Here is a 19,259-nt window from a genome sequence, read left to right as displayed (position 1 = left end):
TTTGAGTGATCTAGCGCTAAAACAGTGCATTCTTTCAGAACAGTGCAGTACTAATACATTAGCAGCAACAACAACCAACAAACCCGAAGGCGTGTTACTTTCGAAACCACCGCATAAACATGAACAATAACATGATCATGGTTCGATAGACAGTTCAGCTCGAAGGCACGGGTGTGGACTGAGATCTGCCGCTGATCTCCACACTCCTTGTCAATGGGCCTTTTAAACCGGCGGAACGCCAGCGGATTGGTGGAACGTCAGTTCTGATGTGTGACGTTGTGATGTCACGTATCTGATGGACAGCCAATGATCACAACCTAAGAATAACGTATAGAAACAAACAGAAACAAAGGCACAAGAGGAAAAGAGAAAACATTCAAAATTCAAAAACACATGTGGAACGTAACAGTTATGTTCTCACATAAACATGTTGGAAAGCATTGATAAAACAATACACCACAGACTCATAAACAGAGAGTGATTATATTTCTGAAAGTATACAATCAGCTGAGCATATTTTGAGCATTTAAAAAAAACACTGTGTTGAACCTTGTTTTGTATATTATCATCAGACATTTCCATACACGTTGAGTTTGTCCATGTTGGTGTAATTGGCCTCATAATCATAACCCTTAATGTAATATATAATATATATATATATATATATATATATATATATATATATATGTATATATATATATATATATATATAAACAGGGACACAGAGGTCAGTCAATAACATATGGGCAGCATTTAAATAATAATAAATAATATGTTACCACAGTTTAATAAAGTGATGGTAGAAGTAAATAATATACTCTCTTAGCACGGAGAGAGAAAAAAAAAAGAAGATATATACAGTATATCTCCATGTATCATGGCAACTTTTAGGTTAAAGGGATATTGAAGTGGCACAGGAACTTTTAATATGACAACCTGCTAATAGACTGAGTATTATTTTTAATAGTAACATTATGCTGTGTAATGGGTTTAAACCTTGAAAGACACAAATGCACTGTACCTCTTTGGAGATGATGTATGAGGTTTGTGTGTTTGAGACACTGTACATGTGTTTTTTGGCCTGTGAAAAGAGAAGTTTCATCAGTGAGTGATGTGTAGAAGCAAGAATGTGTGAGGCTATGAAGTTTATGAAGATATTTTTATTTTATTTTAGAATACTTTCTTTGTTCAGTGAGCAAAAACAGCTGTAAAACATTTGTCAAATGTGTCGACAGTGTGGTGCAGTGACAGCATTTCTATATTTTAATCTGTAGCATACCAAATTTTTTTCTTGCGTACTGGCACTTCTCACCCCAGAACGCGATTTAAACCGTTTCAAACTGAGGTGGACCCATCCCCCCTAATCTCAAGATTATCTTAACCAAATTTGGGTATGATCCGATAAACGCTCTAAGTCGAAAAGAGAGAAAATTCAGCAGAAACCATGCGATTTTGACATCTTGGTGGCACTAGGCAAGGCAAGGCAAGGCAAGTTTATTTATATAGCACATTTCATACACAATGGCAATTCAAAGTGCTTTACATAGAAGAAATTAAAATAATGAAAAGAAATAAGAATAATTAAAACAGTTTAGAAAAATAAAATAAAATACAGTACTTTTAAAAAATAAAAAAGAATATTTATTATAGATCTTTCTTTCAAAGGATTCCCTTAAGACTTAAATCTTTCAACCTTCTTTTAACCTTCAATCTTCTTACGACTTCCATCTATCAACTTTCCTTTAACTTTCTTTTCTCCCTCATTTACTCACACGTTCTTTTCACTTTCTTTAGCACTTTAGCACTGCGTTCACATTCTTTCTCAGACGAAAACTTTAATATCGTCATTTAAATACTGTTCTACTTTCAAAACCACATTAATCACTTTCACATTATCACCTTCTGAGTGGGCATTTACAGTTTCGGGCTAAATGCCCTGCTGACATAGGAGAAATTAAAATAATTAAAAGAAATAAGAATAATTAAAACAGTTTAGAAAAATAGAGTAAAATACAGTACAGTACAAACAGTCGGACGAACAGCGGCACAGTGCTCATTCAGTAAATGCATAGCTAAACAGGAGTGTTTTGAGTCTGGATTTGAATGTGACCACTGTAGGAGCACATCTGATCTCCTCTGGAAGCTGGTTCCAGCTGTGGCTGGCATAATAGCTAAAAGCAGACTCACCATGCTTAGAGTGAACCCTTGGTATTTCTAGCTGATATGATCCTAATGATCTGAGTGATCTGTTGGGTTTATATTCAGTGAGCATATCTGCAATGTATTGAGGTCCTAGGCCATTGAATGATTTATATACCAGTAATAATACTTTGAAATCAATCCTAAATCTAACTGGGAGCCAGTGTAAAGACCTGAGGACTGGTGTGATATGTTCATATTTTCTGGTTCTGCTCAGAATCCTGGCGGCAGCGTTCTGCAGCGCACTAGTCGGTTTGAGAGAGAGACCTCAAATTTAAATACAGATTTTCTGAAGGATGAGTAAAAGTAAAAACAAACAAACAAACAAACAAACAAACAAACAAACAAACAAAAAACATACAAACCTGACGCCTTTTATATACTCCAGCCAGTATGCAAATGAGGATGAACACAAGTGATGGAGCAATAGCATAAAGCCCGAAAGTCTTCAATTTGATCCTTTGAACACCTGTTTGTAAAAGGATTAATGAAGTGCATGAAGTTTCTATTTGATCATCCGTACTACAAAATGGATTAAACAGTCTAACAGGCACAAGACAAACTCATTTACATATACAATCAAAGATCATCCAAAAAATTTTGGGCCCTATTTTAACGATCTAAAATGCAAGTGTCAAGCGCAAAGCGCAAGTAACTTTGTGGGCGGGTCTTGGGTGCTGTTGCTTTTTTCCCGGCGGGATAAATGACTCTTGCGCCCGGCGCAAATCTAAAAGGGGTTGGTCTGAAGTAGCTTCATTATTCATAGGTGTGGTTTGGGCGTAACGTGAAATAAACCAATCACGGCGTCATCTCACATTCCCTTTAAGAGCAGGCGCGCTTGTTCTAAAGCGGATTCCTATTATAACGGCGGATTTGCCAGACGCGCGCCAGGAGGGGTTCATAGCCGAGGAGACCGACGTTCTCGTCAGGGCCGTAAAACACAGAGAAGTGACGTTGGGGATGGAGAAACACACCCAAATTAACTTCGGTTTAATTTGGGTAAATGTGTAAGCTGTATGCTTTTATAATTATCTATCTATCTATCTATCTATCTATCTATCTATCTATCTATCTATCTATCTATCTATCTATCTATCTATCTATCTATCTATCTATCTATCTATCTATCTATCTATCTATCGTAATAATGTATGATTTGCAAAAATGAAAACTGCTGCTTCTGTGTAGATGAGAGAATCAAAGTGTGCACACGCTACATTGATTATGGCCAAGTATGCGCTTTTAAAATAGCATATGAATAACATGCGCAACGCGCCACTGACTTTAAACTAGTTTTTTTCGGTCAGTGGCGCAATTGTTTTCTAAACCTGCAAAATAGCATGAGGGAACGTTTGCGCCGGAACACACCTCCTCTTTGCGCTGAACCGCCCCCGCGAGCGCAAGTTCATTTGCTAGTCTACCGACGTGTGTCTGTGGAGGGAAAAGTCTGCTGTGCGCGGGTGCAAAATAGGAATGATACATGCGTCGGTGTACAAAGTCAATTTCGCTGGGTGCAAGATAGGGCCCTTTGGCTGTTACTGTATCAGTTTATACTCCTTTGACACGTACAGTCACACCGGTTTGATTAGAATTAGTGTATCACGTGATCAACTGCTAAATTCAAATGTGATTTTGCGCGTTGGTTGAAGCTGATCCAGAGACGGACTCAGCACTTGTCACATATCGCAACTCTTCAGTGTTTTCAACCACAATGTTTATTTAAGGTTTCAGACATTTAAATACACATAAGTGCAAAGAGTACATATTAAAAATGTGTAAAATACACACTGATGTCTATGGAAGCAGCAATAATAATCCTTTGTATTATAATTTGAAAACGTCTAGGTTACGACTGTAACCTCTGTTCCCTGATGACGCTATGGGGAACGCCCTCCACATGAACCGGAGTCTGAAAAGCTTATCCAATCACGACAATCGATATTGACCAGTGACAGCCTATGACGTCACTACTAGTGTGACCCGGAAGTATAAGAGGGGCGCCTAGAGAACATGTCATCCACTTATCGTCTAAAGGGACTGTTCAGCAGGCATCCCCGAGGCATGGCTAGCGACGCAGTGTCTCCTTCCCTGTTCTCAGGAAACAGAGGTTGCAGTCGTAACCTAGACGTTCCCTTTCGAAAGGGAACTCGCACTGCGTCGATGACGCTATGGGGAACGATGTACAATCCCACCATGCTGAGGGGAGTGCATGCCAATTATGGCTTGTGACAGAAACGTCAGAAATGGCAGAGCCTGGGTGCTGAAAGGTGATAAACAACGAGCTATGGGTAGCAAAGTACTCTAATTAATGACCCTAACAAGGGGAGCACAATCAGCATGACCCTGAAGGATGTATCAGGGTCGCGGCCTATTATCTTGTATTTTACAAGACATATTTATATTCTCTACTAAACCCAAGGGAATGGAGGCCTCAGTAAGTGGCCAACGGCATTCAACCTTATGACTTGAATTCTTTTATTCAAGGGGCTCAGAAGAAAAATCTTTTTCAACTTAAGGCCTTGCTGCCAGCTACTACACTCGATGCTGTAAAGGGTGGAGGCCTGAGCACACTGCTTCTTACTCTCTAGAGAGAAAGACCTGACAATGCCCATTAGATATCTGCATGGGAGGCTTTTTGAAGGTAGCCTGCTACCTATGCTGCTATCTACCCTGTTACATTACTAGCATTTTTACCTAATGCAAAAGGCGGGCCTTGTCCAGAAGAATCTTGTAGTAAGAGGAGACCATTACATGGAAAAACTAGATTTACAGGAATACAATCTCCTGATGGTCTATGGAACCTACACTCCCCTTATGAAAAAGAAGTTTATTCAAGTGTTCTATTAGTATACTTCTTTTAAACTAAAAATAAGAAAGTATACTTTTAGTTTATGTACTTCTCAGAAATACACTTTATGTACTTATCAGAAATATACTTCAAATTCCACTTAAGTATACTTGACTTATACTGACAGAAAAGTGTAAGTATATTTGGCCTATACTTGTTGATCGAGAATTAAGTATTCTAAGTATTCTTGGATTGTACTTGTGTTTACTATTTTGATTGAGAAGCTTATTAAATACTTTTTTAAAACATAAAATTACACACTGTCTTATAAACTAACATGTTCAAGTTTATATAGTAACAAGCTTTCTGGTGGAATAGCTTATAGAGATAAATAAAATAAGCATGGAACTGAACCTGATCTTGTACACAGCGATAATAATTCCCTAACGAAAAATAAGTTTATTCAAGTGTTCTATTAGTATACTTCTTTTAAACTAAAAATAAGAAAGTATACTTTCAGTCTACTTTTTATGTACTTAAGTACACTTAAGTGTACTTGACTTATACTGAGAGAAAAGTCCAAAAATATTTGGCCTGTACTTGTACTCAATCTTTTGATCGAGATATACTTAAAAGTATAATTAAGTATTCAAAGTATACTTGGCTTGTAGTTGTGTTAACTCTTTTGATCGAGTAGCCTATTAAATATACTTATTTTACATAGTTTTTCATACACATTCTTAAGAAACTTACATTGTTTGAAAATATTGATATATAACAGATATGTTTCTAATACTGCGTATCTGAATTTTTGTGTAGGCTAGTCCACTGGTAGTGTACATAGGAATGTACTCTAATTCTACTTTTTCCCACCATTGACTGAATTTTCCAGCTATCCATGTTTTCACTGTTATACGGTAAGGGGGCGCTATGACACATCTTCTAGTACAGAATATCCAGATCAAAACACAGGCGAAGAAGAAGCTGAAACAAGTGATAGAAGATTGCTCACTCAAATGAAAAATAACGTGATCATTAAACATTAAACAGCTTGTATAATCAATTAATGTTAATGTTATGTTTCCAAATGAAATGAAGCGTAACCCATGAAGAGAAAACGACTGTGAAGCTGTGGGGGTGTTGGGCTCGATCTACTTCATCTGTGTTTTGATCACGTTTCTGAATCTGATCAAGGCGTAGTCTTTGACAAAAATGAGATTTTCTCATCTTTTCCGTTTAAAATGTTGCCTTTCTTTATGAAACTTACCAACATTCAAGTGTTGATAAAAAAGGATGCATGAAGCTAATAAAATGTTTTTAAAATTAAAGTACAGTTAAAGGTATTTTTCAAGTATAAAAAAATAACATTTGAACATAGTAGTATAGGCCTACTGCAAGTGCAAAAATTATATATAAATAGTAAACTATAAGTATAATGTTAAGTTCACTTAAAAAAAACCTTGTATTATAGAACTACTAAACTAGTTGTGCACTTAAAGTTTACTACTGTTACACTTATAGTACACTTAAACATATACTTTTATATACTAAAAGTGGGCCAATTTAGTCCCAAGCGGTATTAAAATAGTACTTACACTTACAAGTTTACTACTAGTAGATATTGACATTAGTATACTTACTTCATAATGTATACTTAAAAATATATTTGAACATTACTTAAGTATACTTCATAAAATGAACTTGAAGTATACTTCTCTTTCATAAGGGTCAGATACTGAGAAGCTTGAGGCGAGAATGCTTAGCAGACCGCCACCAAACAATCCTAGATACTAAGCCTAAGCCAGATATCGAGGCGGCCCCATGAGGGCCGACACACGAATATTACATGTCTGATGTTCAGAGCTATAATCTCAAAATGACTCTCTAAAGTGAGAGGATAACTACTGCTCTAGTATAAGGTGGCTATCAAGGTGGCCCGACGAGGGCCAACCCATGATTTAGTGGTTCTATCTGGAGCTTGACAGAGCGGTGGCCTCAGTAGAAAAACTCCAGATAGGGAGGAAGCCATCTCACGCAGAAATGTCTGTTTGATGGTCGGATGAAGGTGGCATGACTAGAAATTTTTCATATAATAAGGCCAACCTGTCCACTACCACAGACTGGCACTACCCACTATATAAGCCTGACGACTCTAAATCAGAGGAGGCCTATGGTAAGGGTATGCATAGCCTAGGATAGCATAGGAAACTTCAGGGCCCTATTTTTATTCTCTAAAAACCCTACCTAACACACCCCTTAATACTGTCTAACAGGGAACCGAGTTCTACTGTTTAACCTTACTAAAAAACTCTCTTAAAGGGAGGAGACCTACAGAGCTCAACCTGCTGCCTGTAGAGCGATGGCCTAAACGATATTCACAAAATGGAGGCCTATCACCATAAAAAGCTTGAAAGAGCGCACTTACTACCAAACGACGCCAGACCTACAGAAGGGTTCTAAATTGAAGAAATCACTCATCACAGGTCCAGCCTCAGGGCTGATGCAAGAAGTGCGCCCTCGCCTCTCTGAACTTTCCCATCACCATCTCGACGGAAGTGCCGAAAAGTTCAGAAGGCAACACTGGTGCATAGAGAAGAAAAGCTTTCTTTCTCCCCATTGTCATCCAGTTCAACCACAGATGCCTCTCTCTGGCCACCATCACCGCAATCGAGTTCGCCCGATCACGGCGGCTATTTGTTTGCTGGCCCAGAGATCTAATCTGTAGTGCATTCACTGTGTCCGGGGAAAGACCCCAACCTTGGTCCAAATCTTTCAGCAGATCAGTGTGGTATGCTTGTAACACAGCCATTGTGTGCAAGGCATCACCAGCCAGACCCGCCATCGCGTATGCCCTGCCATTAAAAAAAATTTGTTTAAAAGGCAGAGCCAGAGCACTTAGTGTCGATGCCTCACGAGCCGTGAGATAGTTTGCGAACCTCGTCACTTGATGCATTGACACATACCCGTGTTCGCGCATCCCCTCAACATCAGCATAGTTTGCTCGCTGATGTAGATAAACTCTGTAGATAAATAACTCTCTCAAACTCCTCGGCGAACTCCCTCTGAATCCCTCGAGCATGCCCTCGAGACCCTTTTCACAAGCCATGATTACCTTTTGTTTTCAGGTTGAAGCTACAAAAAGAGGATGACATGTTCTTTAGGCGCCCCACTAAATACTTCTGGGTAGCACTAGTAGTGACGTCATAGGCTGTCGCCGGTCAGTATCGATTACGTTGTGCGTCATGTTCAAGGGTTACTCTTTTGGCGTAAATTGATGCGTACGGCCGTCTGCCGGAAGCTAGTTATTTTAGTCGATAAAGTTTTAAATATGGATATTTTTCTTACACGAACGCTTCGCTTCACTTCAGAAGACCTTTATTAACCCCTGCAGATCCGTGTCAAGCACTTTAATCATGAATAGATGTGCTTTAATGCACTTCCAAAGTCAAACAGCCATTCACTCCCATTATCAATTTTGGAAGAGCCAGGATATTTTTTTATATAATTCCGATTGTATTCGTATGAAAGAAAAATGTCATATACACCTAGGATGGCTTCAGGGTGAGTAAATCATGGGCTAATTTTCATTTTTGGGTGAACTATCCCTTTAATTGTGGTGCAAACTAACATGGCGGCGCCCGTCGTGCATTATACTGTAGATCAACTAACATGATCATTATAAAGGTTTTTAAGCAACAAAACACATATTTCACTTACATATATTTATTATATTCGGAATATCAGATGATATAGTTCATGATATAGTTAACAAGTTTGTGATTATTTTGAATAAAAAATCTAAGTAAAATAAAAGCAATACATCTGTCATACAGCACTGTTGTGGCTGTGGTGTGTCACGTGACAAGCATGATGCATCGCCATGGAAATAAGAAGATGATACGTTCTAAAATAATGGTCACCTTAAAAAACTCATGCTGAGGGCTCAGATAGAAAATTTTAAACTTACGTGCAAAAGGGTTAACACTCAGGAAGGCAGTATTATTCTGTGTTTTACCACCCCAAAAGTTGGCACTGCAGATAATTTCAACTTTCTCTTCATATCCAGTTGGAATGAAGGTCACAGCTGACATTGTTTCCCAGACACCTTCACCCATGTGATTGTGGCTGATAGTTTCTTGGCGCTGTTCTTGAAACTGACAGTTTCAAGAAACTGATAGTTTCTTGAGCACTGTTGGGACGCTCCAGCTGATTTTGGGAGGGTGAGAGGAGCATGTGTGGTTGACTGAGCATTTGATGGTGACGCGTGTCCCGGGATCGATGTCTTCAGGGAGGGATGACATCACAGGATTGTTGGGAGATGCTTTTTAACAAGAAACACAAATATGTTATATTAGTTCTGGGAGGTGATGAATGAATTACACTTGGTGTAAATGCAACTTTTCACAAGTATAAGTACAAATCCTCACCCTGCATTATAATGAACACACAGCTGTTGTTGAAACTGTATTTCTCGTTTTCTTTTTCTGCTCTGAAGCAGAATGGCCCATTGTCATTAGTTTGCACATCATCCATCTCCACAGTACAGTTCTGTTCATCCGGGTTTCCCAGGAGCCTTGTGCGGCCTTTGAAGTTGTCTAAGATGTTGCCCTTATTAGTGTAGCCATCTTTTTTGGTGACCCAAAGAAACTGGAGGCCGGTGACAAATTCCTTTTCCATCTTTAAACTGCACGGTATTACCACACAGGAACGAGTCAACACTGTGATCCTGAGCATCACGTCCGCCTGATTTTGGTCTAAAATGACATATGATCCCATGTAATTAATGAGTTAATTAATGGGATTAATCGATATTACAGAACTGAAAGTATTATTGTTTATTAATAATTATGAGCGCAGAACAAAAGTATAAATATGAGAGTAGCGTAAGGTCGTGAGTCCACCAAAGCCAGCATATTTTTTCAATTGTTTTAAATGGGAGCGCCGCATATTTAAAAATGCCAGCAGTGTGACATGGTGCTGAGCGTCTATAGGCTTTATGCCGAACGACTCATGAACAAACAGGACAACTGGTCTCATAGCATCTCCTTACTGGAAAAAGTGTTAACAGCAGTACTAATTGAGAGCGATATCAATAGACTTTTAAGGTAATCAGCTAACCTAAATATTTAAATGTTATTGAGAAGAAGATAATTTTTTTTAGCTATCAATCTGCATTATGCTCATATTTGCTCACTTTGAAGGTATCTGGAGTAAAACAATGATGCAATCTGTTTGACAGAATACAAAAGTTTGTTGCGCACATCCCCCATTTCACACTGAACGCTTGCCGTTTTTTTCTGCCGTTGTGCCAAATTCTGTGACCCACTGGAATGAGTAACTTTAGTAGGCACTGTATTTGAGCTAATCCCACCTGCTCCTAATCCCAATCCTAACCCTACCATCACTACAGCACCTTCTAGGGTAATTTAATTCTGTGGGTCACTGAATTCTCCACTGGGCACCAAGAGTTGAACAATTTTCAACTTTGGGTAAAGCACAGCGCTCATCACTGTCACTTTTTACCCAGCCATCCAATCACAGTGGAGGAAGGGCAGGACAAATACAACACGACCCCAACACTATACCCTTAAATACCACACTATTTGAGTGGACTTGACAGCAGTGCAAAATATGAAAAGACAATGCAGAAAAGCAGAGCGCATGTGGCGGAAGACAAAACTTGTAGTCCATTATAACATCTACAAAGACAGCCTTCATGCTTTCAATATGGAACTAGGCAAAGCTAGACAGACTTTCTTCTCAAATATTATAAACAGTAATTTAAACAACACACGCACTCTTTTTGCTACTGTAGAGAGACTGACAAACCCCCCAAGCCAGATTCCCAGTGAAATGCTCCCAGACAGCAAGTGCAGTGAGTTTGCTTCTTTCTTCTCTGACAAAATCAATAATATCAGAAAGGTGATCAGCACATCCTTGACTTGCGCTGGGGTCAGACAGATCAAACCACCTGAGAAAGTAGTTACTATGTCTGATTTCAAAGAAATTGATGGCAACATTTTGGAAGAAACCGTACAGCACCTTAAAACATCAACCTGCGCTCTTGACACACTTCCCACATCGTTTTTCAAAAGTGTGTTAAACAGTTTAGAAGCAGATCTTCTAGAAGTGGTAAATGCTTCACTTCTCTCTGGGAGTTTTCCAAACTCCCTAAAAACTGCAGTTGTCAAGCCCCTCCTGAAAAAGAGCAATCTGGATAAGACCATATTAAGCAACTATAGACCAATCTCAAATCTTCCTTTCATAGGTAAGATCATTGAAAAAGTTGTCTTCAATCAGCTGAACAAATTCTTATGCTCGAATGGATACTTTGACAATTTTCAATCTGGTTTCCGACCGCATCACAGCACAGAGACAGCGCTCATAAAGATAATAAACGATATTCGCTTAAATACTGACTCAGGCAAATTATCAGTGCTGGTACTACTCGACCTCAGTGCTGCATTTGACACTGTCGATCACAACATACTTCTGGACAGGCTGGAAAACTGGGTGGGGCTTTCTGGGATAGTCTTAAAATGGTTCAGGTCATACTTAGATGGGAGAGGTTATTATGTGAGTATAGGAGACCATAAGTCTGAGTGGACATCCATGACATGCGGAGTCCCTCAAGGCTCAATTCTTGCGCCACTCCTGCTTAACCTGTATATGCTCCCAATGAGCCAAATAATGAGAAAGAACCAAATCTCTTACCACAGCTATGCAGACGACACACAGCTCTACTTAGCCCTATCGCCCAACGATTACAGCCCCATTGACTCCCTGTGCCAATGCATTGATGAAGTCAACAGTTGGATGTGTCAAAACTTTCTTCAGTTAAACAAAGACAAAACTGAAGTCATTGCGTTTGGAAACAAAGATGAAGTTCTCAAGGTGAACGCATACCTTCACTCTAGGGGTCAAACAACCAAAAATCAAGTCAGGAATCTTGGTGTGACACTAGAGTCAGAGCTTAGTTTCAGTAGTCATGTCAAAGCAATAACTAAATCAGCATACTATCATCTGAAAAATATTGCAAGAATTAGATGCTTTGTTTCCAGACAAGACTTAGAGAAACTTGTGCATGCTTTCATCACCAGCAGGGTGGATTATTGTAATGGACTCCTCACTGGCCTTCCCAAAAAGACCATAAGACAGTTGCAGCTCATACAGAACGCTGCCGCCAGGATTCTGAGCAGAACCAGAAAATATGAACATATCACACCAGTCCTCAGGTCTTTACACTGGCTCCCAGTTAAACTTAGGATTGATTTTAAAGTATTATTACTGGTATATAAATCATTCAATGGCCTAGGACCTCAATACATTGCAGATATGCTCACTGAATATAAACCCAACAGATCACTCAGATCATTAGGATCATATCAGCTAGAAATACCAAGGGTTCACTCTAAGCATGGTGAGTCTGCTTTTAGCTATTATGCCAGCCGCAGCTGGAACCAGCTTCCAGAGGAGATCAGATGTGCTCCTACTGTAGTCACATTCAAATCCAGACTCAAAACACATCTGTTTAACTATGCATTTACTGAATGAGCACTGTGCCAATGTTCGTCCGACTGTTTGTACTGTATTTTATTTTTTATTTTTCTAAACTGTTTTAATTATTCTTATTTCTTTTTATTATTTTAATTTCTTCTATGTAAAGCACTTTGAATTGCCATTGTGTATGAAATGTGCTATATAAATAAACTTGCCTTGCCTTGCCTTGGACAGACATTTGTAGTGGTGTCTATAGTAGTAGTCTATAGTAGTGTAAACCATAGTGGATATTATTGTGTGTACTCTTTCAATCCCACAATACACCACAATCACAAGTGCTAAACCGATGTACGCTGAAAGGATAAAAAAATACGTCTCTGGATTATGTATATTACCTGGTTCTCTGAGAATGGGAACGAGACACATGTCATGGTGTTGACGCAATGGAAACGTCAATACCCACGCCGCCATACTGAGAGTACAGGAAGGAGTCACCCCGAGAGGATCTAAGAGACCCTGGGGTTGACTCCACATTCACACAATAAGACCTGATGAATGTGTGCAGGGGGGACCATCCTGCCGCAGCACAAACGTTGCGTAAATACACAACTCTTGATAGCGCCTTAGAAGCAGGAATAATTCGGGTAGTATGGGCCTTAACTCCAAGAGGCGAAGCGACCCCTTGTACCTTATACGCCAAAGTGACCACATCCGAAACCCAGTGAGATATGGTCTGTGTGGAAACAGCGGAACCCCGGTTGCACCCTCCAAAAGCAGACAAAAAGTTGATCAGATTTTGTGATGTTTGTATGTCTTCTTATAAAATCAAGAATCACAAGCAGGGACACCAGACTGTATTTTCTTCACTCTTTCTTTATCCTCCCTTCTCCTCTCATCTACTGCCATCTAGTGGCTACACAATCAATCTGCAGACACAACATTTCCCCTTTTCTTTGAAGCATTTTGATTAGGGTACTGTCTTGGAACATTACAACATAATACCATACTCTATTCACAATACTGTAAGTAATACAGAATTAAAGAATTGCCTTAATAACCATTTAACTCTCTATATAAAACAAGCCATATTAGCAAAACAAATGGTGTATTAACTCCTAGCACTTCCTTTAAGGAGTATCTTAATAACATTTAAACTAACCCCAGTAACCAACTCAGAACATTAACTGACTGAATTTGAATCATGACTGTTCCAGCCCCATTGCCTGTATTTATTTCTCTAACACAAAGTCCTTCAGCCAAGCTGGTTGTTTAAGAACTCTCGCACTCCTTCTGGGGCTCATTTGCTGTTCATTTACATGAGCATGACGCTGTACACTCCCTTTCCCTACTGGTGTTTTTCCCAAGCTTAACAACACCTCATTTGGAACTCCAGTGAGACGAGACACATTCCATTTCTTCCCATCTTCCAACAGGAAGGTATTTGGACCAACTCTCTTTCTCACCAAACAAGGAGCTGTGTACCTTGATGAGCCTTTGGAAACATGCTCTGGTTTCTTAATACGCACCCAGTCTTTTTCCTTGAATGTGGGTACCTTAGCTCCTCTCTTTTTGTCAGTATAGTCTTTGCATTTCTGCTGTTTATAAGTCACAGTGTGTTTGATCTCTGGATATGTCTTCACTTCCGTGCTGACTGGAAGGATATCCAGTTTTGTACGCATCTTGCGGCCACGCAGGAGTTCGAAAGGCGTAGCCCCTGTGGTAGCATGTGGCGTTGCCCGAAAATTATGCAAGAACTGTGTCACAGCTACCTTCCAGGGCCTCTTTTCTTGAATTGCAGATTGGATGCATTGTTTCAACACTCTATTAAATCGCTCCACTGCCCCGTTGGCCTGTGGATAATATATGCTGGAGTACATGTGCTGAATGTTACGCTCCTTCAGAAAGTCAGCAAAAGCCGTAGATGTTAGTTGTGGGCCATTATCAGACACTAAGTAGTGTGGATTACCTTCTCTACTGAAGATGGTGTCCAGGAAGGTGGTTATGATATCTGTTGTCACATGTGATGCGAAAGCTACTTCTGGCCACTTACTGTAGTAGTCTACCAGTGTTATGGCATAGCGGCAATCCCATGTAGCAGACTCAAATGGTCCCACAATATCGATGGCTACCTTTTGCCATGGACCGTTAGGTAGTTCCACAGGTATGAGAGGTGCAGGTGCAGGCTTGGCCGTTTTGTCGTTTAGCTGACATGTCAAACATGAGGCAATCAGAGTCTTTGCTTAGTCCGTACAATGCCTTGGTGTTCTTCGTGAGCTAAATTCACAAGTCTGGTACGCAGAGACAATGGCACTACTAGGCAGTGAGTCCCCCGCATAATTAGCGGACCCTCCACAGAAAGCTCATGCCTGATGTGAAAGTAAGGTTCTAGTTCTTGTTCCACTGACTTCTTGTTTTTAGGCCAGCCGTTCTGGATTTGTGCACGAAGTTGGTTAACTGGAGGCAGCTCTCCGATGCAGAAGAGAACTCAGAGGCTGACAAAGCAAGTAAGTGAGAAAAGTGGCGACCATTTCTGGTTCATCTGTAGGGTCACTCGTCTCAGGTAAGGGGAGTCGAGAGAGACAGTCTGCTGTTGTGTTGTATCTCCCAGGGCGGAATACAACATCATAGGAATAGCAAAACAGACGGGCTGACCACCTAGCAATTCGCATGCCAGCTCTTCCTGTGCCTTTTGATGTAAGGAGTGTTGTAAGGGCTTGGTGGTCAGTGCGCAGAATAAAATGTCTACCCCATAGATACGTCCTCCATTTTTCAATACTCCACACGCAAGCCAATGCTTCCCTCTCCACAGTCGAGTACTTCCTTTCAGCTGACGAAAGAGTTCGGGAGGCAAATGCCACTATGCGCTCAGTACCATCAGCGTGTAGCTGAGAAAGGACTCCTCCCACACCGTAATCAGAAGCATCAGTGCTCACGTAAGTTGGCAATCGGGGATCAAATAAAGCTAGAATGGGGCTCTTTGATAAGAGTGACTTCAGGGTGGCAAAACTTAGATCAGCCTTATCAGTCCAGAGAAAGTTCATGTCAGTGGAGGTTCTCAGAACTTCACGCAGAGGTTCAACCACTGTTGCGTAATCAGGTAGAAATTTACTATACCAAGACGTAAGGCCCAGGAATGAGCGCAGTGAGGCTGGGTCATGGGGAGCAAGTGCGTGCACGACAGCTGCTACATTATCAGGATCTGGATGTAATCCGTCTTTAGAAATCGTGTGTCCCAAGAATTTCAAGCTTCGCATCTTAAATTTACATTTCTGCATGTTTAGTTTCAGACCTGCCTTGTTCAGACAGTGAAGTACGGCTTTTAAGCGAGTGTCATGGATGTCCTCTGTGTCTCCATAAACAATTAGGTCATCCAGGTAGGCTTGAACACCTGACAATCCGTGCAGTATAGCCATCATCATCTTCTGGAAAGCAGGTGCGGCCGAAGCCAATCCATACGGAACGCGTTTATAACGGAACAACCCGTCCTGGGTAATAAATGCCGTTAAATCCCGACTTTCAGGGTGCAATGGAACCTGGTGGTATGCTGAGGCTAGGTCTATAGTTGAGAACACTATCGCCCCACGCAGTTCTGCCAACAGTTCCTCTATATGGGGCAAGGGTTGGCTATCTACAACTATAGCCTTATTAGGCTCCCTTAAATCAATACACATGCGAATTCCACCTCCTTTTTTCTTTGTCACTACAATTGGGGAGACCCATGGAGATGCATCCACCCGTTCAATTATGTCATGCTCCAACAGGTGTTTTAGTTCATCTGAAACTGCTTGCCTAACTGACAATGGCAGTCTTCTCAATTTTTGCTGAACAGGAACGAAACCTTCTTTCACTTTCACTTTGTGTATGAATCCACTTGCACATCCTACAGTGTGCACTGGCAGTATTTCAGAATTCTCCTTTGTAATCACAGTATCGCCTTCAATGCGGCAGTGGAGTGCTTTCAGCAGATCCATCCCCAGCAAAGGTGAACCGGACTTCACTACGTAGAACGTGCCCGCTGCTGTACTACCATCATGGAAGACATCTGTAAAGAAACAGCCCAACACTGGAATAGTCTCTTTGGCATAAGAAACAAATTTTACTGTTGCTGGATTGAGGGTGTATGAAGCAAAATGTTTACGATAAATGCACTCGGGCAGTATGGATACTGATGAGCCTGTGTCCACAATTAACTCCACTGGTTGACAATGTCCATCATTAGTTTTAATTTGCACTGAACAGAGAATTTTGTCTGTCACCATCTTAGGATCATTCATGTATAATACAGTGAGCTCTGGTATCACAATCTCACGCACCTGTTTCTGTGCTGATCGGCAAACTTTGGCAAAGTGCCCAATTTTTCCACATGAATTGCATACTGCTTTGATCGCCGGACATGAAGGTTTGTTAGCCAGATGGTTGTTGGAACCACAACGGTAACATGAACGCCGTTGTCTCGCGTTCGCAACTGACCGGTCTGACAAAGGGGAATATATTGTCTTCCTGCCCCTTTGTTTAACATTCCGGTGACTCTGTATGGCTCGTACTTGTGAAGTATCTGAAAGAATCTCAGAGTTCTTTAATGCGGTCTCCATTTGTACTGCTATTGAGACAGCTTTATTCAGTGTGAGGTCGGGTTCAAGCAAAAGTCTGTCCCGAACGCGTGAAGTAGCTGCTCGCTCCACGAGCTGGTCGCGTAACATTTGTTCTTCCATTTCTCCGAAATCACATGTGATCGAAAGCTCCCGTAAAGCTGCCAGGAACTGATTAATAGTTTCATCAGTCCGCTGTGTCCTTTGTCTAAATTTGTGTCTCTCGGCGACGACATTAACCGCAGGAATGAAATACCTTTTCAGTGCAGCGACAGCCGTAGTATAAGTATTGCCAGTGTCTGGTAAGGTATAAAACAGTCTTTGTCCTTCTGTGCCCAAAGCATGTAGCAGGACGGCTCGCTTTCTTTCCTCCGGCCATGCGTCACCAGTAGCATCGATTACAAGTAGGTAATTTTCAAACATTCTGAGCCAGACGGTAAAAGTAAGTGAAGGCTCACCAGGGCATGGCAGAAATGGAGCCGGTAAGGGAACTGTAATCGACATCCTCGTCGCCAAATGTGATGTTTGTATGTCTTCTTATAAAATCAAGAATCACAAGCAGGGACACCAGACTGTATTTTCTTCACTCTTTCTTTATCCTCCCTTCTCCTCTCCTCTACTGCCATCTAGTGACTACACAATCAATCTGCAGACACAACAGATTTATATCACTGGCCTGAGCAGTGGACGTAAACCCTAACAGCCCTGACTGGACATGACTTGGATGAAATGATGAAGAAGGCACCTTAGGGACGTTATCCGGCTTAGGGTGCAGTATCTCCTTGACCAGTCCAGGGGCAAAATCCAGGCAGGAGGATGTGACGGACAAGGCTTGCAAGTCTCCTAGCCATTTTAATGGGGTAATAGCAATCAGCAAAGCCACCTTGAGGGTAAGAAGCTTCACAGAGGCTGACTCTAAGTGCTCAAAGTGAGCATTTAACAACCCTTTCAATACAATATATATGCAGTGGTCCAATACAATGGTCTACGGACAGGTCTCAGCCATCTAGCACCACACAAGAAACGGGACACCAGGACATGTTTCTCCACTGAAACCCCTTTAATTTGGTTGTGGCAAGATGAAATAACAGCCACATAAACCTTAAGGGTAGTGGGAGTCAGCTGAGAGATAATCTTGAAGAAACTCCAGTTCTGAACCAACTGGGCAAGATGGCATTGCTCACGCATGATGAGAAAAGATACCATTTAAGAGCATACAGATGTCTAGTAGAGGGAGCCCTAGCCTTTAGGATGGTATTAATAACACACCAGAATCTATGAACTGGATCTCTGGTTGGGGGTGAAAGTTTGTCCCCCGAGCCTGGGACAGAAGGTCCCTCCTGGTTGTAATCTCCCATGGAGAGCCTCTCTCACAGAACTCCCTATTTATTAAAATGAGGAAATACAGAAATTTCAAAACCTTCCTGACAAACTAACATTTAAATAATATATTTCAAGTCTGCAATACAATCTGACATGAACTATCTAATAAATGTTGTTTCTTATGATTAAAAAAACTGTGTATTCTCATTGCTGTATACACATAATTCTGTGAACCATTCAACTCAGATCAAGCACTGTTTGTGCAAACTTTACAACAAGGCACAATTTGAAATTTCTTTAGTTATCAAGTTTATTAAATAAAAAAAGATAAGATACCACTATAATAAAGAGCCATGGAGAGATCACATACATCATACAGTACATGACGCTGATAAATTACTCACGTTGTACACGTAAAGCAACAGAGGTTTCAGCGTTTCCTCCAGAAAATGTTGCAGTGCAAATCAATTTCTTCCCATGGTCGTCTTTTGCACCCAGAAAGGTTATGGTGGAATAGGTGACCCGATTTAAGCCAGATACTGTGTTGCTCCCCGTTGAGACCTGCATGTTCTCATAGTTCCATGTGATGGTTGGAGTCTCTCTCTGGCAGGAGTGATAGACGGAACAAGTGAAGTTCTTTGCGACGCCCTCTGTGACATCTGCCACTACAGGCTCAATCGTCATTTTATCATGAACACCTGGAATTTAAATTGAGATCTTGATATAGGTTCAAATGTGACATTTAAATAGAACTTATCATTAATAACACACAAAGCAGTTTATATGTGTGTTTACTCACATTTAGCACTTTTGTCTTTTGTAGCTGTCACTGTTTTGCCACCATAATATGTTACAGAACG

General features: G+C 40.7%; 1 protein-coding gene across 1 annotated transcript; it reads right to left on the bottom strand.

Annotated features, from left to right (window-relative positions):
• Nucleotides 1-154: 154 nt before the first annotated feature.
• LOC309506560 (sialic acid-binding Ig-like lectin 13) lies at nucleotides 155-19,252 on the bottom strand (the record flags this gene model as incomplete). The annotated part of the gene is made up of 7 exons (XM_082180403.1): nucleotides 19,199-19,252; nucleotides 18,804-19,097; nucleotides 9,415-9,741; nucleotides 9,178-9,308; nucleotides 8,908-9,129; nucleotides 1,022-1,081; nucleotides 155-292 (listed from the first exon to the last, which is right to left on the bottom strand). The coding sequence occupies exons 2-7, from the start codon at nucleotides 19,081-19,083 to the stop codon at nucleotides 155-157; spliced, it is 1,158 nt and encodes a 385-aa protein (XP_082036529.1). The 5' UTR covers nucleotides 19,084-19,097; nucleotides 19,199-19,252.
• Nucleotides 19,253-19,259: the final 7 nt, after the last annotated feature.

The sequence above is a fragment of the Leuciscus leuciscus genome (assembly GCF_965113295.1).
Source record: "Leuciscus leuciscus genome assembly, chromosome: 9".
Classification (NCBI taxonomy): domain Eukaryota; kingdom Metazoa; phylum Chordata; class Actinopteri; order Cypriniformes; family Leuciscidae; genus Leuciscus; species Leuciscus leuciscus.
The sequence above is the reverse complement of the archived record's forward strand: the minus strand, read 5'-3'. Positions and strand labels throughout refer to the sequence as shown.